Below are 25,644 nucleotides of genomic sequence, written 5' to 3' on the forward strand. Positions count from 1 at the left end.
GTCCTCTCTGTGGACTGGCTGCTCTAATTGGGGTCATCGTCCTCAAGTCCTGGTGGGCCAGGATGTGCGCCAGTCTCTCCTCCTCCCCCGTCATCTGCTCCTGTGTGCTCTGGTCAGATCTATCCTTCTCCCAAAGCTGCAGATTCAGTGCCATCGTTTGAGATACATTCTTCTCAGGGGAGGCCCCTCTCTTAAACTCTAAGTTACCCAGTAATTGATCGTGACACTGAGGGAATCTTCCTATAGCAATAGACTAACTTAGCTGTCCAGACTGGGGCTCTGTGACTGTACAACATGGTTTCATAATGATAAAGGTCAAGGACAAATAAATTCTACCCGTCAAGAGTTAGAGTCTTGGGAGCTCACAGGAGGAGTTCTACTCTGTCTTAGAGCGTGGCTGTGAATCGGCTTTGACTCGATGGTAGTGTTTGGTTTGGGGGAGCATGCTCTGACTGTGGAAGTCATAATGACCTGGGCTCCTCTCTAGGGGACTCAAGATGCTTATTTAGGAAAACGATCAAAAAGATGGGTCTTTTCTGAAATGTTGGCCTTAGATCTTGTCATGTGATTTTATGTCACTGCTGCTATACTATTTTCTTATTCCGGAAATGACCTTGTGAGATAGTCATGAGGAAGAAAGACACGGCTTTCTATTCCTGTAAAGAACTGCAGTCTCGGAAACCTATAGGAAGGTCTGCCCGGCCCTGTAGGGTCACTATGCGTTGGGAGTGCATTTGGTTGTTTTTTTTTTAATATAGTCATGAAGTTGGATTGTGCGTGTCTTTACTTATTTAACTTTCAGACACTCTAGTTAGAAAAAAGAATGACAGGAAAAGGAAAATGTAAACAAAAACTTATGTTAAACAAGAAATAATCTTTACACTGTATAATAGGCTACCAAGTGTCCTCTCTTTATCCTTCAATATTCCCATTCATCAATATTCCCTCTCGTTTTTTCACCTCTGTAGACTTCACTATCACCCAGGACCCAGAGAAGGCCGCTGGGAATGAAAACAAGTGAGCTCACTGTTTGAGGAAAGCCAGTCCCTGGAGCAGCCTCCGGTGGTATTTTGTTATCCTAACTTTCCAGCCACGTGACTTTAAGCTGTGTTGTTTCAAGGCCTTGCCGGAGGACAGGAGGGTGGGGTCTGCTCTCTGAGATTTCTTGGCCGCAGATCAGGCGAGTCTGCAGGGAAACCTACCTTGCCTAGAAATAGAGCAGACCAGCGAGAAGCTGCCGTGCGTGGAGCAGCCGCGGGATCCAGGGGAAGTCAGGCTGCTTTTGCTAGCTCCAGGAGACTGGAAATTGGATCCTCAAGGGACCATACCCCCAAGCCCCACGCAGAACAAAAGGCCCGTGTGAAAACATCCGTTGACTCTGGTGAAGCAGACAGCTTCCATAGCACAAGGAAGCACAACCCAAACAGGTCCCACTGGTGGCAAGGGGCAAAGGTACAAAGTTCAACGGGAGTCAGGCTCCTGGGGCCAGCGCCTGCTGCGTGTGTGGTCTGCGCTGACACTGTTCTTGGTGTTCAGAATCTCTAGGGGTCACCTCAGAAGTCTTACAAGAAGAAAAATACTGGCGATTTTAGCCAGTTTAAAGTCAAGGGGCAAAAAGGACCTAAATCCATAACCATTACGTTTTCGTACTCCTATCAAGTAATATAGTTCAAAACAGCAACAGCTGTTTATACTTTCGTTTCCTGTTGTTTGTTTGCTTGTTTTCCTTGTTAGTCACTTTAACTGATTGGGCTCTTTCTGGATAAAATACTTACTGCGGTTTGAAAGCCATTCACCAACAGAAAGTTGACAAATTTCACCACCTCCATGGCTGTGTCCATAGAATATGTAATAAAGACTTTCCCTACAAGAGAGATTTTTCACATGGATTAGAAATGAGTGAAGTGATTCGATGCTAACCAGTGCTTCTGAAAGGCATGTGGTGTCTTTTGTTCTCCGAGAATAACAAAGGGAGACCTGCGGTGGGGGCAGTTTGTCTGGGAACTCCAGCCCTCTGCGGTGCAGGTTATTCAATTGGATTGCTGTCCTCAGAACAGAGCTCCTCAAAGTCAAGGGGACCAGGGGCCTATCCAAAGGAATGCCGACTGCTCAGGGTAGGGGGAAATACGCGGCATACGGGAGCTCTCGCAGGCTGGGAGACAAGCTGAAGAGACCTGAAAAAACACATGATGCTTTAACAAAAATCCACCACCCAGAACTTGTGGGTCCCTAAGATCAGACCACCATCTGGTTTCCTAGAGCCACTTGGCACCATGCCCAAGGAACACTCTTCCAGCTTGCCAAAGAAGCAGACATGCTACAGGAGACCCACAGGGCCACCCAGCAGGGTCCTCTTTTGATCTGGTGATGATGTTCTCTGTGGCATTGGAACATCCGCTTGACTAGACCCAGGGAGGGACGGGGGTGGGGCTGGGGGAAACAGGAAGTTGGGGTAGACTACCGTGCTACTCAAAATGGTTAGTCAGCACTTCAGTTACTTAAGGGAGAGACTCCACCGCAGGGCATTTCTACCCTCCTGACTCCCTCACGTGCGCCTAGGTCAGCTGAGAGCGGCAGACAGTAAGGGGCAGACAAGTTTAGCTCCGTCAAAACAAGAACCAATGTTTTTTCAGGCGAAAGGCCTTACAGGCATTATCGCTCTAGCAATGTAAAGTGAGAGGGAAATCCTGTCTGCGTTGAGTTTTAGTTGAGGAATGGACTGGCTAGATCTTAGGAAGTTCCTGGGGCAGAGGGTTGGAAAAGAAAGGAGGCTTGTAGGGAAAATAGGAATTTGTATGCACAAGGAGACTTCAAAACGTTTATGGGAAAACGAGATGAAACGATAATGGAATTTTCCCATGAACGCTTTAAAGCTCCCCTCCTATTCAGCTCTGCTTGATTCTCAAATAGAAGTCTGTACAATGATTCGATAGACCTTTTTTGGCAACCAGCATATTGATGATACTCAATTTTATTCTCTATACCTAATATACAAGCAACTCCCATGTAAGTACTTTTAGGACTGCCACTAAAGATTAGGGTTTTTACTCCAGGGCTTACCACCTACAGTGGTGCTGTCTGTCACCAAGGGCTCTGGAGGCATAGTGGTTACCTACTAGGCTGCTAACTGCAAGATCAGCAATTCAAAACCACTAGTCACTCTGTGATGGGGCTTTCTACTCCCATACAGAGTTACAGCCTGAGAAACCAGCAGGGGCAGTTTCTACCCTGCCCTGTAAGGTCACTGTGAATCAGCATCGACTTGATGGTAGTGAGTTTGGCTTGGTTTTGTTTTTAGTTTCACAGTGGTGCTGTCAGGTAACCATTGGACTGCTAGCCGAAGGGTTGCTGGTTCAAACCCACCAGCCACTGTGAGGGGAAACGGTACGTCGATCTACTCAGGAAAAGATTTGCAGCCTTGGAAACTCTATTTAGAGTCATCAGGAATCATAGTTGATTCAGTGGCAAAAACGAACACACCCAGAAACCTCCCAGCCGTTGTGTCAATCCTGACTCACAGCCACCTCACAGGACACAAACTGCTCCTGTCAGTTTGTGAGATTGTAACTCTTCGTGGGAATAGAAAACCTCATCTTTTTCCTGAGGAGGAGCTGGCAGTTTTGAACTGCTGACCTTGATGCTAGCAGTCTAAGGTATAATCCACTATGCCACCAGGACTCCCAGACTCAGTAGCAGTGGGGACTGATTTGATCCTATAGGTAGTAATATCCATTCTATAGAAAAGTTCCAAATTAAAACCCAGTATTTTTTCAAGAACTTTGGGGGTGGGGAGGGACAGTGTAGATGAAGAGCAACAATGGCTCATGGTCATAGAAGTCTTTCAGAGTTATAAATAACTAGAGCACAGATCTTCCAGCAACAAAGGCTGGTTTCAAAAAGGTGCCGAGATTTGGCAGAGGTTTGACAGAATTGTCTGAGCCTCTCTAGTGAGCACAGCAGAACCTAGCAGTTTCACACGTGGTGGCTGTTTTCGAAAGGTTTCTGGAACTGACTTTCCTGACTGACCTTAATCTGTGAACATTTTGGTGCGTATTTCAACTTTCCTGGTTCTGGCTGCAAAACGTGGAAAAAGAATCATCACCTGACACTTCTTTGGAGCCAGCTTTACATAAAAAGCTGAGTTCGCATTTGGTTGTGAAGCAGTACAGAGAACGTGAGAGTATCTTTCTTCCAAACAAGATTGCTCTTTCCTACAGGAAATGGCCTGGCTCTTGATGGCTGCTGCTGATTTATGGTGAGACGGCGAGGTCTCTGGATAACACCACACGGTCGTCAAGGCCACTCCAGAGCAGCATGTGGAGAGGGGACAGAACAGTGGAGTTGTTGGTTGATGGAGCGTGTGTCTGAGAAAGTCTAGTGGTAAGCACATTGTGAGCATTACTTGGAGTTTCAGAATCTCTAAACACACTTATTCAAAAATGCGGGTTATTTCTATTGAAAATCAAAGGCTAGAAAATAAATTGTATTTCACAAAATTAAAGATGAATGATACGCGGGTCTTCACCAATTTGAAGACCTAACCAGGAGGCAAAAACAATATAAGAAACAACTTACGTAATTCTTCTGGCAAATTGCTTGTTTTCAGAGTTCCTCTGGCTGGAGGGTTACTAGGGGGTCTGGGGACCGCAGCTGAGGACAGAGCCTGGGGACCCTGTGGTCTCAGGTCTGCAGGACGCTCCAAGGAGTGCTCAAGAGCTCCAGCTCGAGTCCGTGTCTGGTGATACAGCTGGTCCCTGGAAAGGCACACGACGACAGTCAAGGTTCATTTCTTTTGAAGACCGACCGCGAAGGACAGAAATCCTTTTAAGAAGGCTTAGAAGTGTGCCTTCTTCTTTGGCCTCCACTTTGTATCTGAGAAGGAGGGACCCATAGAGGCCCATGGAATGCTAGCAGCAGGGGCCTGTGAGAGTGGTCAAAAGAGGGGACAGGGTTTGGTTTCCCAATTCAAGCACAGTCGAATTTGGAAAATACACAGTCTCCACCCAACAGAGTCAGACCTCTACCATACAGGCAGACCTCAGAGATGTTGAAGGCTCGGTTCCAGGCCACGGGAGTAAGGGGAATATTGCAATAGAGCAAGCCACGCAATTTTGTTGTTGTTGTTGTTGTTGTTTTCCAATTGCACATAAAAGTTCTGTTGACATTAGACGAGTCTAGCTAGTATGCAATAGCATTATGGAAATGTGTGGAATATTGCGCGAGTTGCCAAAATGGAGCACAAAGCCATGAAACAGGCACACGCTGTTGGAAAAACGGTGCCAGCAGTCTTGCTTGACGCAAGGTTGCCACAAAATTTCAATTTGTTGTTTTTCTAAACCCACAATGTTGGCAAGGTGCAATAAAGCCCTTGTCAGAAATGAAGTATTCCCATAATGGGGGCGGGGGGGGGGGGTGCCCAAAGGTTGGTGCTATAGATAATGGCAGAAACAGTTAACTATAGACCAAAAGGCAAACAAGGTCACACACTTTCAAAGCATGATATTGTTCATATGTGAACAAAAACGTGATTTCCGAGATCCTTTAGCTATCGTTTTGTTGTCTAACATCTTCATTCTTGTTTTGCTTGCCAGTCTCTCAGGAACATTCTGCTGAAATAGTCCATCAGCTGTACGTCTGTAGGCTTTGGGAGGCCGTAGGGAAGCGCTTGCCTGTAAGCACTGTACAAGGTGCTGAGTTTTCTGCAGGACGACTCTCAACTTCATGAGTGTCCAGCGCAGGGCGTAGGGCATCCATTTGGGGCCAGTACACTTCTAGCAGGCTCGTTCTGGAAGAGCTCTGGGCCCCACAGCGATCGTGAGGGCAACGGCAACTTCCTGCTTCAGGACTGTACTTGGCACTGGGACCAAGGGCCAAGAGTTCCAGGGGCAGAGGGGCTCTCTTCTTAGGCCATCGTGTTCTGTACTGTTGCTTTGGGGTTGTTCCTAGAAGCCCAACCCAAAGCTCATCCCTCCAGCCACCAACAACTTTGTAAGCACTCAATTCCCTATCTGTAACCCCATTTTGCTTAAAACAGGGATAGTTGTTTTCCTGTTTTTTATAACTGGATCCTAACTGATGGGGGGGGGGGGGCTCAAACTGTATTGGTAATATTTCATTTCTGATTTTAGAATCTGAAGCAAATGTGGCAATATTAACATTTTTTAAAAATCTAGGTAATAGGAACATAGCTATTTGAAGTTTTTGTGTGATTGAAATGCTTTCATATTATACGTGTTAAAAATGTGTTCTTATTGTAAAATCTATGCATGGTTGCTCTGCATGGTTTTATAGATGGTCGCTTGTACTTTCATATTTTCCCCAAATGAGTAGTAAAAAATTCAGAAAGTCTTACATAATAAGATTTAAAATAAAATAATTCAGAATCTTAACTATATTTTATTTTCTAATCTGAATGTTTCAGGAGGCTGTTTTATTTTATTTTATTATTAATATAGAGAAGGCAATCTACAAAATAAGCCTAATCTAAAGGGGATCTGGTTCTACTTCCTTTTCCCACCAAATTCCTTTATATCCAGAGGTCCTTACTTATCATAAAAGACAAGTGACTGTCCCCTTGATAAAGAAAGGTTAAGATCCTGATGATATTTTTTAGACTTCATTTTGAAAACAAATCTTATAGGTTTTGATGAAAGGGTAAACTTTCTGGATTCTTCTTTAAAATAATCAATCAAAGGGCGATTATCTTCATCATCTAAAGTTATTTTTCATTATCCTAAAATGATGAAATAAATCCACGGAGAACTTAGCCGGCTTAGGTTGTTGTTACACGACCAATTACTCTGTATTACCTTTGCAACTCCTCCACAAATCTGAAATGATTTCAAAACAAAAACTTCTTCTCTAAAAAAGTACTGTTGCCTCCCTTATTCAATACCAACCTTATTTTATGAAGATGCCTAAAATCTATTTTCTTGGGATTTTAGAGATTTTCTCTGCAGGAGTGTTTATCCTGATAGGAAAGCTTTCTTCCTTTCTTTTCATTGCATTTTAAAGTACATACATTTTATTTTTCTTTAAAATAAAGGGTCTGGGAATAAAAAGTTGAATGGAACTTGTGGTCTTTTCAGTAGACAGGACAGAAGGTGTGTGCTTTCTCTACCCTGGTCAATAAAGAAGGCTTCCCCCCTTTCTAATAACTTTTATTTTTAGCTTATTACCAATTTCTGTATTTCTGAAAGATCCACATTGATAGACCCTTCAAAACCCATTCCTTTCTAAAGAACAACATAGTTTTCATTTCAGTGGGATATAAAGGTTGCGTTTAAAGCAAACATTTAATCTATAGAAGTGGTTCTCAATCTGTGGGTCTCAACCCCTTTGGGGGTCGAACGACCCTTTCACAGGGTTCGCCTAAGACCATTGGAAAACACATATTTCCGATGGTCTTAGGAACCGAGACACCACTCCTATCCATCTCCAGGCGGGTCCGCCCACATGCAGATACGCCCACGCCCACATATGAGTACCCGGCATGAAGACTGTTACCCGTGTTATACCATGCTTCAAACAAAATTTCACTTATTTGTCATTAGAAATAAATATTTAACAATATATAATTACATATTGTTTTTTTGTGATTAATCACTATGCTTTAATTATGTTCAATTTGTAACAATGAAAATACATTCTGCATATCAGATATTTACATGACAATTCATAACAGTAGCAAAATTACAGTAACATCGATAATAATTTTATGGCTGGGGGGTCACCACAACATAAGGAACTGTATTAAAGGGTCATGGCATTTGAAAGGTGGAGAACCACTGATCTACGGGTTACCCCCCACTATCCGAAAGTAGCACATTCCCATGAAACTTCCCATGATTCCAAATGGTATGAAGGAAGATGCAATTACCATGTGTGTTAGTCTCGGTAGACTAGAGAAACAAATTCGTAGACACTCATATGTATACAGTATAAGAGAGAGTTTCATGTAAAAGAGCACTTGTATATTGAAAAAACATCCCAGCCCAGTCCAGATCAAGTCCATATGTCTGATATCAGCCCATATGTTGTTATTAGTCCATAAATTCCTCTTGGACTCACACAGCCATGCAATGATGCTGAATGCAGGAAGATCACAGGCTGCTGGGTGGGAAGTCTTGTGGATCCAGTGGTGGTGTAATTACTGTATCTCGGTGCTGGCAGGGGTCTCCACGTGGCTCCTTCAGCGCCAGCATGCTAGTGTAGCTCCATGTGTCCACAGGAATGTCTAGCAGGGAGTGAGCCTGCGTCCCACCTCCAGAGAGCTGGTTATCTACTTAGCACCTCCAAATGAGGTCATCAAGCTGCAACCTGATTGACAGGCTAAACTCCACCCCTTCACTCTTAAGTCTCAAATTGACAACAGGTAATGTAACTACCACGCCATGAATTTATATTGGGTAAAAAAAATTTGAACACGCCCTAACCCTCCTTCTCCTCAGCCCAAATAACCTTCCAAATAACACATAAGACCTAAGATGACTCAAACACGTAGTGTTCGCTGACATTGTTTTGAGTTATGCTGAGTGCAGCTCCTGGGGGAGGAGCTCGGCAAAGCCAGTCTCCTTGCTCCGGGTACATGTAACAACTCGTTGCAAAGCAAATCCTGAACACTAAAACACTGAACACTAAAAGTTTCACTTTTCTCTGTATTTTTGGAGGTTTTTTGGCAGGAGGGACAGGAGTGTGAGGTAAAAGCACAATTCTTCATTGCTCTTCTCTATCAGGACAGATACGCATATCGTTCTCTTTGTTAAAAGGGAAGTGGCGTGGAGCGAACTTTCAGAGAATGGGGGCTACCTGTATTCTCTTACCAAGTTGTCGGGAATTAGGGAGGCCTTCTTCCCGTGAGGGAGGCCTTCTTCCCGTGAGGGAGGCCTTCTTCCCGTGAGGGAGCCCTGGTGGCGAAGTGGTAATGTGTTGGGCTGCTAAACTGCAAGGTCAGCAGTTCAAAACCACTCCCCTCCCCACTCGGGGAAAAAAACTGACTTTCTACTCCCATAAAGAATCAGTCTCAAAACTCATAGGCAGTTCTACCTTGTCTTATAGGGTTGACTTGATTGTAGTGAGTCTGTTTTTCTTGTTTGGATTTGTTCCTGTTTCTGTTCGCTCCATAAACTTTAAGAAGCAAAGAAAAACTTGACGAAGAGTCAAAAGAGGACAATGGGGAGGGAAAGATTATAAGAGTGTTAAAAATAATAAACTGAAGTCATGAAAAACCAGAATTGCCTTTCTGGAAGAAGACATAAAAGAGTGACTTAACAATGGAGCTCAACACGTCTGAATGTTTTTATTACAAAGGAAAATAACAGGTTATTTTTTATTTGCCTTGAGAATTTACTGAATTTTTCAGAAATGAAGTAAGAAATGAGTTTAAACAGTACCAGAACTAGAGAGAATAGAACTTCCTCCCCGTGGGAGGCAGTCATCAGTTAAAAAAAAGGCCAAGTGACAGGGATGTAAAAAGAGTCTTTCCTTCAAGAGCATGCAGACTAGACACTGGTGGCTCTATAGGTCTAGCTACAGCGATACCTATGCGCCAGCCTTCATTTCCTCCTGACCTGAAACCGTCTACAGCAGCCATTCCACCATGCCTTGCTCCACTAGCCTGGTAGCAACCCTAAACAAAGTTCTGACACATCTTGTAGGACTGGCATAATTCCTTTTCACGTTAAAAGTATCTAAGCATACTGCCAGGTGGCCCTGCTGTACTTACTCATGCCTCCGAGGCCCTGGGGAGGAGTCATCTCTTTGTGCTGGCCTCTCTTCTTGGTCCTGAGATCTGGGACAGTTCAGAAGGACCTTCTGCATAGGAGGAAGGCCTCTCACACTGCCTCCAGGTAGGGGCTGCCCAGGTCGAGCTGGCTGCACCACTTGTTGGTAGGCCGCCCGAGGGTAGTCGTGGCCATCTGCAGATTAAAACCATAGAGAAAAGGGGGAAGATCAACACGGGTTCTGTGTGAGAGGGAGGTAAGCTCTGTGCAAATGTTTGTCTAGAAACCAGTGGAAGATTCCAGCTATCAGAAGAATGGTGCAAAGACCAATATTGAGTCTTCTATACCTTATCTGCATGGTCCCACCCAAACGTGTGGTGGGAGTTATAGACAAATGGATAGGAGATTCATATTTAAGCGGTTAACAAGCACCAACCTCTTGGTCCTCTCCTTCTAAAGTCTGCAGGAGCCAGACACCAGGTCAGTTAGAAGAGGGCAAAGCAAAGGCTAGTGGCAACTGCTGTGAATGTGGAATGGGGGAGGCCCAGGAGCATCCCTGAAGGGGCTAAAGTGTTGAGGTACCTCAGAGAAAAGGGTGGGGATCTCGCTTCAGGGTGAGCCCAGCTTATGAGGCAATCGGAAAGACCCATGTGGGTAACCCCTCTTTCTCCAAAGTGAACCTTGAGCACCTCCTGGAGATGTCAGCCAGAAGTCAGGGGATCCAGGTGGCGTGGAGAGTTAGGACAGGGAGGACCCTTCACCAAAGTCCATCCCCACCCCCCACCCCCCAATTGTGTGTGTGTTGTTTTTACTAATTATAAAAGTAATCATCAACTTTGCCGTGTAGGTAGGATACATGCAGTTGTCCAGTGAGGTAGTGGGAAAAAACTAGCAAGCACGCTACAGTCATGGTAGGTCGGGCCCCAGATGGGGAGGGGGAGAATGCTGGTGAAGAAGTTTATTTAACAAACTTCGAAGTCGCCAGGGAAGAGGACGATGAGTGATGGCCTCAAGGTACAGACCAGAAGACAAGTAATGTGCATGTTTACCAGTTGGGCAGCCTCCACGTCCTCACTGCTGAGTGTCCGGAAACTTAGCTGGGTGGTCCTGGAAATGTGCCCAACTCCATCTCCAGTGCCTGGAGCCAATAGAGTGTCTGTTTGGACCTCTGCTACCAGCTAGGTCTTTCCGGTTCTGACTCATAGCGACCCTGTGCACAACAGACGGACACACTGCCCAGCCCTGCGCCGTCCTCACAACTGTTCTTGTCTGAGCCATGCCTTCCTTGGTCAAATGACAGGCCCCTCCAACCCAGGATTCCTCTGGCCAGGACCTTGGCCTGGTCAAGGTGGATCTCAGGGCATAAGGAAGAAGAGGCGAAGAGGCTCCACCTGGGCCTGTCCCAGCACCTGGCTGATGGCGGACTGCAGCTGCAAGGCAGAGGTGGGAAACAGGCTCACTAGGACCTCCATAGGCTAAAGCAGCGGTTCTCAACCTGGGGGTCGAACGACCCTGTCACAGGGGTCACCCAATTCATAACCGTAGCAAACTTGCAGTGATGAAGTAGCAACGAAAATAATGTTATGGTTGGGGGGGATCACCACCACATGAGGCACTGTATGAAAGGGTCGCGCCATGAGGAAGGTTGAGAACCACTGGGCTGGGGTAAAATATGCAACACAGGCCGTTCTCCTACAGCTCTCGTCGGCTGCTAGCAGGACAACTGAGCGGGTCACTGTGGTAGCTCCTTGTTCCCAGCAGCCATCGGGTCACCAAGCAGGGGCCGGCCCCTGTGTGTTGTGGTTTGGTGAACACAGACACCGTAAACACCATCTCAATGGTCTCTACCTGTTAAGCTCAACAACCTTGATCGCATTCTCAAGCTGGGCACCCATTCTCACCAGCCTGCCCCACACTGTCCGGCCACGGACCTAAACTCAGTCCCCTAGCCTTTCCTGTCTGCTGCCATCTATCTGCTCTCACACAGAGGATTCCTTAAGAGCACGATGCTCAAGGAGACACACTTTCTTTGCCAAGATAAGCTGGCCGTTTGCTTTGCTTCTCAGTTCCAAGATGACTGCATGAGATCGTCTTGATCCCTTGCTCTTTGTGATTTCACCCCTTCTCCACACTCTCTCGTTCACGTAGCCAGTGACCTAGCCTCTTTCTTTTATCTCCAACATCCCAACGGTCACCTGTGAGGCTATAAATTACTTCATACAGCCTTCTGGCCACATGACTCCCACCAAATGACTCAGTAGGACTAGGCAACTGTGAGGGGCATGTGGCCCACCCAAGGGACTGGCTAGATTGCTGCTGCTGTGATAGTTGCTATCCGGTCGGTTCTGAATCAGAGCAACCCTGTGTACAACAGAAGGAAACACGGCCTAGTCCCGTGCCATCCTCACAGTTATGGTTATTTGACCTCCTTTTTGCAGCCACTGCATCACTCCATCTCATTGTGGGTCTTCCTGTTACTCACTCCCCTTCTACTTTACCAAGTACGATGTCTTTTTCCAGGGACTGATCTCTCCTCCGAGCATGTCCAAAATATATGGGACAAAGTCTCACCATCCTTGCCTCTGAGGAGCATTCTGGTTGAACTTCTTCCAGTACAGATCTGTTTTTTTCTTTGGGCAGTCCCTGGTATTTCAATATTCTTCATCAGCACTTTAATTCAAATGCATCAATTTTTCTTCAGTCCTCCTTAGTCCATGTCCAACTTTCATATACATATGAGGCTACTGAAAATACCATGGCTTGGGTCAGGTCCATCTTAGTCCTCAAAGTAACATCCTTGCTTTTCAACACTTAAAGTGGTCTTGTGCAGCAGATTTGCCTAATGCAAGGAGTCAACGAGTGAATGCTTCCAGTTTTTCATCAGCTTGTTGAAAATTTTCCATTGCTATTCCATCAATTCCTGGATCCTTGTTTTGGGCTAATATTTTCAATGCAGCTTGAACGTCATCCTTCAGTACCAGTGGTTCTTGCTCACATGCTGTCTCCTGGAATGGTAACTAGTTCTTTTAGGTACAGTGCCTCTGTGTATTCTTTCCATCTTCTTTTGGTGCTTCCTGCATCATTCAGTATTTTGCCTGTAGAATCCTTCAAGATTGCAACTGGAGGCTTGGATTTTTTCTTGAGCTCTTTCAGTTTAAGATATGCTGAATGTGTTCTTCCTTTTTGGTTTTCTAAAATTCTAGGTCTTTTCACATTTCCTTATAATATTTTACTTTGTCTTCTTGAGCTGCTTTTTGAAATCTTCTGTTTGGCTCTTTGACTTCATCATTTCTTCCATTTGCCTTAGCTCCTCTCTGATTAGGAGCAAGTTCCTGATTCTCTTCAGATACCCATTTTTCTTTCTTTCATTTCTTTTAAATTACCTTTTGCTTTCTTCCTGAAGGATGGTCTTGATGTCATCCCACAACTCATCCGATCTTCTGCCATGAATATTTAACGCATCAAATCTGGTCTTGGGTTGTTCTTGAAATTTGCATGGGATAGACTCAAGGTTGTATTTTGGCTCTCATGGACTGGTTTTAATTTTCTTCAGCTTCAACTTGAACTTATATATGAGCAATTCAATTGATGGTCTGTTCCACAGTTGGCCCCTGGCTACTTTTAGCTGCTGATATTGAGCTTCTCCATCGTCTCTTCCCATAGCTGTAATCAGTTTGATTTCCATTGATTCCATCTGTAGAAGTCCATGTGCACAATTGCCTTTTGTGTTGTTGAAGAAAGGTATTTGCTATAAACAAGGCATTGGTCTTGCAGAATTCTACTATTTGATCTCTATCTTCATTTCCATCATCACGACCATATTTTCAACAACTGTTCCTTTCTTTGTTTCCAACTTTTGCATTCCAGTTGTCAATAATTATCAATGCATCCTGATTGCATGTTTGATCAATTGAGACTGAAGTCACTGGTAGAATGCTTCCATTTCATCGTCACTAGCTTTCGTGGTTGGTGCATAAATTTGAATAATAGTTGTATTGATTGGGTTTCCTTGTATGCAAATAGACATTATCTTATCATAGACAGCATTGAACTTCAACACAAATCTTGAAATATCCTTCTTGCTGATTAATGCAATACTGTTCCTCCTTGAATTTGTTATTTCTGGCATAGTAAACCGTATGATTTTCGGATTCAAAATGGTCAATACCAGTCCATTTCAGCTCTCTGTATCTAGAATAACAATTCTTATGCTTGCCAGTTCATGTTTAATCATTTCCAATCATCCTAGATTCATCCTTCGTACATCCCAAGTTCCAATTATGAATTAATGTTTGCAGCACGTTCTTCTCATTGTTGTCATGGCCCATCAGTAAATAAAGGTCCCTACGGCTTTGCTCCCACAGGGTGTATTCCATGCATGTCATTATAGTTGACTCTGTTTTGAGAAGGCAGCTCATCCTCAGTTATATTTTGAGTGCCTTCTAACCTGAGGTCGAGAAAGATAGGGCTTTCTACTCCCGTAAAGAGTTATCATCTCAGAAACCCAGAGGGGCAGTTCTACCCTGTCCTGGTGGGTCCCTGTGACTAGACATGGGCTCAATAGCAGTGAGCCTGGTTTGCCCGCTCATCTTCTGACAATGTTCAGCTTCTACTCCTTAGGTTTTCAATAACTAACAACGCTTTGATGCTATCCATAGGATCTTCAGTGGCTAATTCCCCTGAAGTGGACAGCCTATTCCTTCTTCATAGTCTGCTCTTAGTCTGGACGCTCTGCTGAAAATGGCTCACTTTTGGTGACCCGGCTGGTAGTTGAAATACCAGTGACATAGCTTTCAGCATTCGAGCAATGCACAAACCACCACAGACGAGCAGTGAAGTTAAAAGAGGTCAGACGCCAACTCCACGCCATTTTTGCAACCCCCACATCAGGGATGTTGAGCTTGTCATCCTCTCTGCCCAGAATGTTCCTGCCCTAGATCTTTACATCCCAAACGCTTACCAGTCAGGTCTCAGCTTGAATATCACTGCTTCAAAGAGGTCCACTCCACCACCATCCACTCTACCTATCCTCCTGTTTCACTTTCTTCACAGCACTTACCCTGAGTTTATATATGTAGCAGTACTCCTACTTACTTGTCAACATACTCTCTGCCTTCCTTAGAAGAACACAAGCTCGATGAAAGCAGGATCTTGTCTATATACCACTGTATTTCCAGCATAGGCCTGACTTATAGTAGATGCTCAATAAACACTCAGTGAATGTTGAATAGTCACCAAGCCAACTGAACACACATATAAAAGGCAAAGTCATTTAGAGCGGCCTGGCCTACTGGCTAGTTCTTTAATCTTCTAAGCTGCCTACTTCTCATCTGATGTCTGTTTGGTGGGATTTTTATCAACATCTCCTTCCAGAAGGCAGAAAGGAGAGGAAGACAAGGTAAAAGAGGAGAACATTTTGTCAGTGCCCTGGAAAAGCTTTTGCAAGAAAATAGCTAAAAGTAATGCAAGTGAAGCTTTGAATGCTTGGAACCATTTTTGCTTTCCATATCCATTAATGAGTGGCTAATAATGTTTTATTTACTTTAAAAGGACTAGCAAGCTCTAATCATCGGGTTTGTTTCTTTTCCAGAAAGCGGATGTTAGTGCTATTAATCAAAAGCCTTTGAATCAAGGTCATATGATTTTTAACAGATTACTTCCCACACAACATGTTTTTGTCTCATAGCAACAAACCATACCATTAAAATCACTAAGGCATGTGGCTAAGTGTTTGATTAGCTGTAACTTTCAAATCTGAGATGGCCACCTGTGGTAAAAAGTTATGCCGGTTTATGTGAGCAAATGAAACCGGTTTTTAAAATCATGGTACCGACAGTACCATCCTCCATGCTGTCCTTTGATGGCTGAGGACAAAGAAACGATCGATTCAAATGCACTGTCCCTGTGTACGAGGAATTTTGCTGGTTTATGGAAAATGCCCATCAGGTAAATGAATACTTTTTCAATGTGCAAAGTGTAATGGTCCCTTCCCAGTCTTGTGACCAGGACGTGCTAGTTTAATTGGCTAACATTTAGTGAACACTTGCTACATACCATATACTAAATTCCTTATTCAGGATAACAGAGTTCAGTATTCTGTTTTCATAAAGACCTTCTGTGCTGGAGGCCTAGGTTTGAATCCTGGATAATGCCCCTCTTGAGTAGCCCCCACCTGTCTGTGGAAATGCCACATTGCAATTATGCTGAACAGGTTTCAGCGAAGCTTTCAAGGACAGAGCATACTTCTGATAATCAGCCAGTGGAAACTGTGTATCCCAATGATCTGATCTCCCTCGATGCCAGCTAACAGCAACAAAGTCTAGCTTGGTTGGTCAGAATAAAACATTCTTTGCCATAGCTGTCCCTGCCTTTGTTTTTATAGCCGATCACTCTCTGCTTATGTAACCTGGCTTGCTTTTTGGTACCTCAACTACATCTAGCTCCTTGCCTTTTCGCCTATTCTGCAACCCCTCTGTATGCGATGCTTGTCACCTGTGGTCACTTGACCAGCTCTTTCTCATCCTTACCCTTTGAGCTCAAGTGCCATACTCTCAAAGAGGACATCTCTAGTCACTTTATTGATGCCCATAACCCTACCTAGTTATTCCCTTCACTGCACTAAGCGCTCACTTTGATTGCTGGTTTTGAGTTATCTGTGTCCCCTCTAGACTTTGAGGCGCACTCGTCGCATAGCGCTTACAAGTGGGGCTGCCGACCACAATGTCACCAGCTGCTCCGTGGCAGGAAGGCAGAGCATTCCAATCCTATAGCGCAGCGGCTCTCACCTTCCTAATGCCACGGCCCTTTCATACAGTTCCTCATGTGGTGGTGAGCCCCCACCAGACACTTATTATCGTTGCGACTTCATAGCTGTCATTTTGCTACTGTTACGAATCATAATGTGTTCGACCCCCAAAGGGGTGGCAACCCACAGGTTGAGAACCGCTGCTATAGGGCGTTAACAGTCTTGGAAACTCACAGGGGCAGTTCTGTGCTGTCCTGTCGGGCCCCTGTGAGGTGGAGTTGTCTGGGGTTTGTTGTACTAGGCTGCATTCCATGAAGACCAGGGCCTCGCATAGCACCTGGCAGATATTTGTTAAATAAATTGACAAACAAATGAACAGATTCTACTTCCAAATTCCCTCCTTCCCTCCCCTCTCACGTGCAACAATCTTGTTGTTTATGGCCCCAAAGTCAATTTCAACTCATTTTGACCCCACGTGGTAGAGTGGCATTGCCCCCTCAGCGTTTTCTCAGCTGTAATCTTTATGGGAGCAGATCACCAAGCCTTTCCCACTCTTCGCATCTGAGTGCTTAACCAGTGTAGCACCTGGGCTCCTTGTCGGCCCATTAGAGGTGGTTTGCCATGACACAGGTTCTGCTCATGATTGGAGATGACTCCTTTCCCCAGTCAGTAGAAAGTCATTTTTGTTTCGCTTTGTTCAGTGACTGCTATTGAAGCTGTACAGCTTGGTACTTACTGAGCAAAGATAACTGGGATACAGTTCCCTGGAGCAGCTCAAATTAAATGGAGAGAGAGAGAGAATCTGTGGGCGTCTGTTTTTAAACACAAACCCACACTAGTTAGTGTGAGAAGGGGAGGCATGCACGTCAGCACCCACCTACGTGGTAGACTTAAGACTCACTCGGTAAAAATACCCTCCTTACTGGCTGGTCCCCGGTGCCTAGAACTCCATCGGAGTACTGTGCTCCGTAGCAGAGGCAGAGTGGAGGGTGGGTGATGTGATGTGACAGACAACTGACGTGTCAGTGATCCCGTCTCCTCGACCCGGATGCAGTGTTCATCTGAAAGCTGAAGTGCAGGCTGCGCCCAATCAGAGATGGTTTCAGCGCAGCCTTGCGAGCCTCCTGCCCTCCTCGCTTGGCACACACGGCCTTCATGTTACTGGGCTGCTAGCCACTTGGAGTTAGTAAACCAACTCCTAAACGCGGGTTCCTGCTTACCACTGAACACACTCAACATTTTTCTCCCTTATTAAGAATGGTATTAAAATCCTTTATGAGAAGGGAAATAAAATCTGATTTCCAAGTTGTCAAAAAACATCATGATAGAATACAATCACTGGAGCCAGGAAACAAAATGGAATTCCAACAGCTGGAAGCAGCTGGGGCGCCTGAAAGGCTCCCCTCTCTTTACCATGTCTTCCATCGGATTGATTCCCCCCCCCCCTTACTTCAAGCATACAAACACATTCTAGCATACAAACGGCTGGATTTGACGGGGAGGGTAGCCAGGGGATCATAGCAACAATTGTAGGCATGTCTCTACAGGTTGCCTTGGTAGAGAAGGCAAGAAGGACTCTCTAGATCCGTGGTTCTCAACCTTCCTCATGCCACGACCCTTTAATACAGTTCCTTCTGTGGTGGTGACCTGCCCCCCTCCCAACCATAAATTATTTTTGTTGCTACTTCATCACTGTCATTTTGCTACTGTTAAGAATCAGGTGACCCCTGTGAAAAGGTCGTTCAACCCCCAAAGGGGTCACGACCCACAGGTTGAGAACCGCTGCTCTGGGCGGAACTCCTTTTTCCTCCAGTGTATTTTCATTGTGGACCCTTCTTGGCAGCACAGTTGTGTCTCCATTCTGGTGGTCTTCGTTGGGAGCTGTGGGCTCTGAAGCGGCAAGAGGCCCACTTCACAGGGGATGGAGAGGCGCACATAGGCTTATTCCAGTTCCCCCCTTCCACCCCCACCTCTCTATTTGCCTGCTTTGATTTTTTTTTTTAAACACGAACAAGGGTGACCAGTAGCCATTTTTGCTTTATCCCGAAGAAAGCTTACGATATGTCATTTGCATGGTAGTCATTATTTATTTATATTTTCATTAACTGGCAAGAAAGTAATGCTCTTTAAAGCCAAGCAGAACCACGTAGCCATGGTTTCCAACGGCACAAGCCCCCTGTAGGTGAACGGCTCTTTTGAAGAGGTTTCGTTGGCAATTAAGTGCGGTTATTGCTCTGACATGAAACTAAGCATTTGTGCACCTGCCCTGCATGCTTAAAATCGGTGCCAGCGAGAGGGATGGAGCCATGGAGGGCTGCTCCGCGGGGCTGGGCTACTGGCTCTGTTCAAATAATAATCATATAGCAAGAGCTGCTAGTTACCGAGGGCTTCCGACCAGCCAGCCACTTTCCCAGCACCCTTAATACATGATCTCATTCAGCCCCCACAGCAACCTCGGTGGGAGGCATTGCTGCTGGAGGCCGCATGAAGTTTCTGAGCTTTTGCAGTGCCGGGCCGAAAAGCCAGACACATCCCACTGCTGAAGAAACCCTGGCCCTTTCCCACAATGGCCTGGGGAGCCAGGGTCAAGGCCAATTCCCCGACAGTGAATTGGGCTGCCCCTGCTTTTGGTGCACTCTCTCTCCCTTTAACTTTGTTTCTTTAACTATTAAAGTAATGCATGTTGGCGGCGGCAAGTACAAGGAGGCCTGGTGGCATATTGGGATAAGCATTGGGCCCTGAGACTGCTAACCATAAACCGGCCCCTGAAATCCACCGCTGCTCCGTAGGAGCAAGATGAGGCTGCAGTTCCCGTAGAGCTATGGTCTTGCACATGCTAGGAAAGCACTTCAACTGTCCTATAGGGTCCCTTGCTCTGAATCGGAACCTACTCGATGGCAGTGTTCACGAGTATAGTTAGATATACAATGTAACAAAAGTACATATAGTTAGAAGGAAAATCTCTTCCTCTTATAAAAAACAGAAAAAGTAATCTCCCTCCAGCACCCCACCACAGCCACACTCTGTGATCACTACTAGCAGGTGGGGGATCCTTCCAGACATTTAGTTGATCTACAAACATCTAAAGGTTTTAAAAACCACACATGTGATGAACAGTACATTCTGCTTAATTTTTTGATGTCAAAATGTGCACTTTATTCCACATAATGGGGTCCTAATAGCACATTATATAAATAAGTGACAATTTACTTAACCAGAAGGCCAGCAGTTCAAACCCACCAGCTGTTCTGTGGGAGAAGGCTGAGGCTGTCTGTTCCTGGAAAGATTTACCACCCCAGGAACCCAGTACGGTACACAGGGTGATTGTGAGTTGGAATCAATTCAGTGGCAGTGGGTTTGGTTTGGGGTTATCTTATTGATCGGCATTTTACTTGTTTCCGTCTTGACTTGAGTACAATACTTCAATAAACATCCTTGCTCATGTATTATGTGAGCATGTGTAATGTGTCTACTGGATGAGTACTGTAAGTGAAACTGCTGGGCTACAAAAGAAGCACATTTAAAATTTTGTTAGTGAAATTGCTTTCTAGAAAATTGTACCAATTTACACCTCTACCAAGAGTCCCTGGGAGTGCTTTCTATTTCCCCGAAGCACTGAGAGTGGATGATTTTTGCATACCCCGTAAGAGCCCAAATGACCACTCTAAAGGGGTTTTTTAAAAGTGCTGCACCAGACCTCTAAGGTGTGCCTGACCTGGCCGTGGTGTTTCCAATCACTTCATCTGCAGGTGAAAGCTGGGCAGTGTATAAAGAAGATGAAGGAATAATTGATGTGTTTAAGTTAGGGAGCTGGCAAAGAATATTGCGAGCACCCCAGACTGCCAGAAGAACAAACAAATCTGTCTTGGAAGAAGTACAGTCAGAATGTTCCTTGGAAGCGGAGATAACAAGACTTTGTCTCATGTACTTTGGACATGCTACGAGTCGGGACCAGTTCTCTGGAGAAGGACACTGTGTGGGGAAGGAGAGGGTCAGGGGAAAAGAGGCAGGCCAGCAGCAAGCTGGATTGGCCCAGTGGCCACAGCAGTGGGCTCACACTTAGCAATGACTGCGAGGATGGAGCAGGACGGAGCAGCAGGGCTGTGTTCTGTTGTGGAGCCTGCTGGATGGCCCCTAGCAACAACAAGAGCCTGGTGGGGCAGGTCAAGACGTGGCTGCTACTGGAAAGACTGGTGGCTTCGAACCCAGCTAGCAGCTCTGTGAAAGGAAGGTCTGGCGATTGGCTTCAGTAAAGACCCCAGCCACAGAAACGATGGGGCAGTTCTCCTCCTTCACATGGGGTCGTCACAATCCACTCAGTGACACCCGATAGCAATAAGGAAAATGCTATCTTTTAAAAAATGTCCATTCCCTAAATGCAGTGACACGAGGCTTGGTTTCACATGCTTTATTAGCTGCGTCTGTGAGTTTTTCCCTATTTCTATGCAAGTTATATCCTCACTGCTTTTCATCACCTCTCTTCACTGCCAGGGTCCTAGGGCTCTACCCACACACACACCTGCCGCCCCCTACCCCCACCCCAAAGCCAAACCCATGGCTGTCAGGTCAATTTCAACTCACAGGCATCTTATATGGCAGGGCAGAACCACTCCATAAGGTTTCCAAGGCTGTGAATCAGACAGACCCTCATTATTCTCCCCAGGAGCAACAAGTGGGTTTGAACAACTGACCTTATGGTTAGTAGTCCAACACCCAACCCACAGCACCCCCAGGACTCCTTCCTCATCAATACAAGGAAATAACACAAAGGAGAGCAAGAAGGCAAACTGATGAAAGCAAGGTGGCCCTGATGTATTACAGAAGGTGTTTGCTATTGAATGGCACCTGCCTAGAGGCGACGGAGGGTACTTACAAAGAATGGATTAGCACTTGCTGATTTCAAAAGAATGGTGCCATTCTGGGGACTATATTTTGAAGAGAGAAAATCTTCCCTGGGAAGGACCCTAAACTACAATACTGAGCCAATGCTTTCTTTGATCAGGCTTTCTCCTGTTAGTAGGCGGGGCTATGTGAGGCGTGGTGTGACACATAGCTTTTGACTAAGTCGTCACATAGCTACACATTCATCGAGACAAGAGACTTCCAATGTGTGTGTCCTACCACTGCACACAAAACCAGAAACCTGGGAATGACACCGAACAACACCGAACAACAGAGATTAGCTTGCAAACAATTTGGTAGATCCTTCTGATAAAATACTGTGAGGTGTTTAGCAATGGTGCTGCATAAGGACAGAGACCAACATTGGAAATTTTGCATTCAGGAGAGAGGTTTTGAAAATACACCCACCAGAATATGTCAAAATCCTGATAAGGACTTGTGTCTGGGTATTAGAAGTACAGGTGTGGTTTCCTTTTTTTATTTAGATGCTTTTATAACCAGAACATTTATTTTTTTTAAAACTGTGTTAAGGATTTCCTTTCAACCCAGAATTACTGAGAAATAAATACAACACAGCCCTGTCCCTTGCTCTGGTTGAATACTCGGTGATGCATATTTAAGGAACTCCACCAGCCACAGCCCCTGTTCCCGGGCACTGCACTAGGATCGGTTGTGGGTCCACCGGTGCTCAGCCCTCGATTTCCCAGTTCAACACCTTCCAACCAGTGTTAGCCGCGGGTGCTCTTTCTCTCCTTTCCCTAAGATAACTTCTTCCCCCAGCTTCTGGCTCAGTCATCCTTACCTGTTTCATCCACGCTTCTAATTTAACTTTCTAACACCCTTCCTCCCCCCCCACAATCCCTTTAGAAAAAATAGTTTTATTGGCATATACTTCACATATCATACAATTTAATCATTCATTCATATTAAGAACATGTGTGCAGTCATCACCACAATCAATTTCAGAACATTTTCTTTTCATACTCATTGTTGTTAGCTCCTCATTTCCCCCATCCTCCCCTGCCATGCAGCGAGGCAATTATCAATCCAGTTACTGTTTCTCCAGATCTACGCATCCTGGATTTCCTATGCAGAAAATCAGGGAAAACAGGAACGGAGAACAAACAAGCAACAGAAAAAAGCCCAAAACAATGACAAGCGAAAACAGAAAAACCTCAATCAAAAAGAACAGAAAATATTAAGAACTGAAACAACTTAAAAATGGGTCAAAAGGGAGATCAAATGATAAGGTATTACATTTTAACCTAACTACATCTGCCATAATCAATTCTCCACTGCTCTGTTTGATAGCAAGGCTGTTCACATCCCTTGACTATAGACAGAGAGGATTAACCCACATGGGGACCCTGCAAATGGATTTGGGGCTTCCACTGTCACCCATAGCCTTCAGCAAGCAGTGTTCATAATTTAAGCTCTGATATCATTCCTTCCTTCAGATTTAGATTTTATTTATTTAAAATATGGAATGCTTCACGAGTTTGCATGTCATCCTTGCGCAGGGGCCATGCTAATCTTCTCTGTATCTTTCCAATTTTAGTATATGTGCTGCCGAAGAGAGCACCAGATTTAGATTTTATTATTATTTACAATCTTTGGATCAAGCAGGCTGGTGTGTTTCTTCCATGTGTACTTAACTTATGCCTCAATTAGATGGCCGCTTATTTGAAGACAAGCCTTTTAAGACCCCCCAATACTATTATCTCTGATAGTTGGGCACTATCTGGTTTCTTTATCACAATTTGCTGTAGCACCCATATCTTCAGCAATCTCTTTATGAGGATGAGCTTTGAGTAGGGCCATATCTTAAGAACTAATTGTTCTTAGGTTGGGACTAGAATTAAATGTGAGGCCAAAATCCATTCATATATCTATGGTTTATAGTATATCATATGTCTCTGGTTCATTTTAGAGACATCATTAACATTTTATGATAGAGAACATTATAAATAATCTCCCTGGGGCATAAGGTAATTCTATTGATTGTGTCATTAATTTAGCCAATGATAAAGAGTTTAAAACACTGTAGAGCAAAGGAAAGTATACAGGTATTGGCCAGCTCCAGGCAGCAATACGTGAATTGTTGACTTATATAGAGTAAACTTAAGTGACTGGGCTCTATTTACACACACAATGGGCATTGATGAGGGGGAAAAACTTTCAATAGCATTGATTCACAGAGGCAGAACCATGGCAGAACTGTGCCAACCAGAGTCATTCATGTCATAAGAAAGCAAAGAGGGCATTAAAATAGTAGCCAGGATTGTACCAGATCACCATTCATTAGGCATCCTCAAAGCAAGAGATCTGAACCAAACTCCATCCACCACCAATTCCATAACCTCAGGACAGCAGTCATCTGTTTCTTCGCGTACTAGGACGTTTCAGCCCTAAGTCCAAGAGAGTACGTTGTTGGTTCTTTAAATCTGCTACAGGTGGGTTTGAGGTAAAACCCAGTTCACTTAGTGGGATTTCCATCTCAAAACCCTCTCATGTGGCCTCTGAAGGGCAGTGTCTAAATCCCCAGTAGTCTATATATAGCAGCCTGCCTGAGTCACCAAGGACTGGCTACAAACCAGGTCAAAAGTGTCCAGTTAGGAAGATCATACTGGGTGGATTCACCCCTTAGGTTCTCTATAAGTATTGTCAAGTGGTTTTTCTCCAGATGGGAGGCTGCTCCACCCGCTTTATCCAGTATCAGAAATGTAATCTCTTTCCCTGAGACATATATTACCTACCCCCCTTCACCCCCCTGCCATATCTTGACTTGAGTAAGGTTCACTTATCACCCTTGTAGGAGTGTCAGTTGACTTGAGATGACCTTAGCCCAATGTCGATGGCAGTAACTGAATGGTCCTCTCCCTTGCCCCACCATTTTGAAAAACTGACCCCACCTGAGGTGAGGTCACCTCTGGTGAAGTGGTTTTTAACATATATTATAAAGGGGGGTGATACGTGGTTCGTGGGTACCAAGCAAGCTCTCTATCTCAAGGCTTGGGAAACCAGACTAGAAGATTACATAACCTGAGAGCAGAAGTCAGCCTTTGTCTTGGTACTTATCCTTACAGCAGTGGGCTCAGGCACTATTTGTGACAGACTGACTTCACTCAGCATAATGGTTTCCAGGTCCCTCCATGCCATGAGGTGCTTCATGGTTTCATCAGTGTTTCTTAGGGATAGATTGTACTGAGTGCTTTATACAAGTACTTAATTGTGGTTTGTTACAGCTTCTAGGATCTGTTTTGAAGGCCAGACATCAGGCCTTTGGTCAGATTCTTTCTTATACCATTTCAACTGCTTTTTTGTACAATATCTACTTCTAAGAAAACTATCATAGCTCACAATCTGGTGTTTCATCTGGGCACCTGACAACAAGTCGAGAATGTCAGAAACAGGAGTAAATATTTCAAACAGAGAGAGCGAACATTGTTTGAAACAAACAAACCTCATCTCTAGTGTGCAAAAGCAAGTGTGGGAGGAGAAGCAGTCAAGCCCATGAGAAAATGCCTTCTGGTGTTAGGTGCGAAGACAGAGACAGGGGTGCAGAGGAACTCAGAGAGAGAGTGGTCTGAGGTTTCCAGAGACACGTGAGGTAAGTCTAAAAGCTGCACAGAGGTAAGTAAAAACATTGCTACAAAGTCCTAGAAACCTTTATTAAGCAAAAAATCAAAATATAAAGCTCTTGCTTCTCAACATGCCCTCTATCCAGGTGTACCCACTTCTGGGGATGGGATTTTGAGGATGAGTAGGAATCGACTTGCTAACAGTGGATTTTAACCTGCCCTTGAAGAATGCTGCACTGTTCAATTGACATCGTGTCAACATTGAGTCAAATCATATTCATTTTAAATTTGAGTTCTTTGAGTTTGGAAGTGGAAAGAAATTGGAAGGGAGATGATCAGGACTATAGGATAGATGGGGTAAGATTTTCCAGTGAAAATCTCACAGAACAGCTCTTGCTACCCTCCAAGGTTGAGCAGGTACATTGTCATGATGGGAAAAATTCCTCAGTGCTTTTCTGGCCTTTTTCTTACAAATTCAGTTGTCTTAAAATTTCCTCATAATAAGCCCCAATGATCACCGGCCTGTGTCCTTTAAAAATATCAGTTACAATTACACCATTGAAATCCTTCCAAACAGTTGCTGTAACTTTCTGAGCTGACCTATCTGCTTTGAACTTAACTGGTCCCAATGATCCCTGCAGAAGAACTGTATTGTGATTGGACTTTTGGTTTGGTTTTTTGAGGGCACCCTCAT

The 25,644-nt window shown here is 44.7% G+C and overlaps 1 protein-coding gene, 1 long non-coding RNA gene and 1 other non-coding gene across 5 annotated transcripts in view; 1 reads left to right on the top strand and 2 right to left on the bottom strand.

The window, feature by feature from the left end:
- The window catches only part of TRAF3IP2 (TRAF3 interacting protein 2), a 54,537-nt gene that overhangs the window by 12,277 nt on the left and 16,616 nt on the right, over window positions 1-25,644 (bottom strand). For 2 of the 3 annotated variants that reach the window (XM_045294598.1, XM_045294596.1), the window contains 3 exons: window positions 9,725-9,917; window positions 4,576-4,754; window positions 1,776-1,864 (listed from right to left, as the gene is read on the bottom strand). In XM_045294598.1, the coding sequence (XP_045150533.1) occupies window positions 1,776-1,864; window positions 4,576-4,754; window positions 9,725-9,819 (363 nt within the window). In that variant the 5' untranslated portion in view covers window positions 9,820-9,917. Of the gene's footprint in view, window positions 1-1,775; window positions 1,865-4,575; window positions 4,755-9,724; window positions 9,918-17,368; window positions 17,434-25,644 lie in introns of those variants that run through there. The other variant, XM_045294597.1, reaches the window with a different exon arrangement.
- The window catches only part of LOC123522210, a 28,650-nt gene continuing 7,247 nt past the window's right edge, over window positions 4,242-25,644 (top strand). The window contains exon 1 of the long non-coding RNA XR_006680484.1: window positions 4,242-4,380. This is a non-coding gene — a long non-coding RNA (uncharacterized LOC123522210). The remainder of the gene's footprint in view (window positions 4,381-25,644) is intronic.
- On the bottom strand, window positions 22,845-22,951 carry LOC115871048. The gene has a single exon (XR_004047037.1). It is a non-coding gene; the product is annotated as a U6 spliceosomal RNA (small nuclear RNA).

The sequence above is a fragment of the Echinops telfairi genome, unplaced genomic scaffold (genome assembly GCF_000313985.2).
Source record: "Echinops telfairi isolate 266 unplaced genomic scaffold, ASM31398v2 ScPeMD7_3533;HRSCAF=4204_0, whole genome shotgun sequence".
Classification (NCBI taxonomy): domain Eukaryota; kingdom Metazoa; phylum Chordata; class Mammalia; order Afrosoricida; family Tenrecidae; genus Echinops; species Echinops telfairi.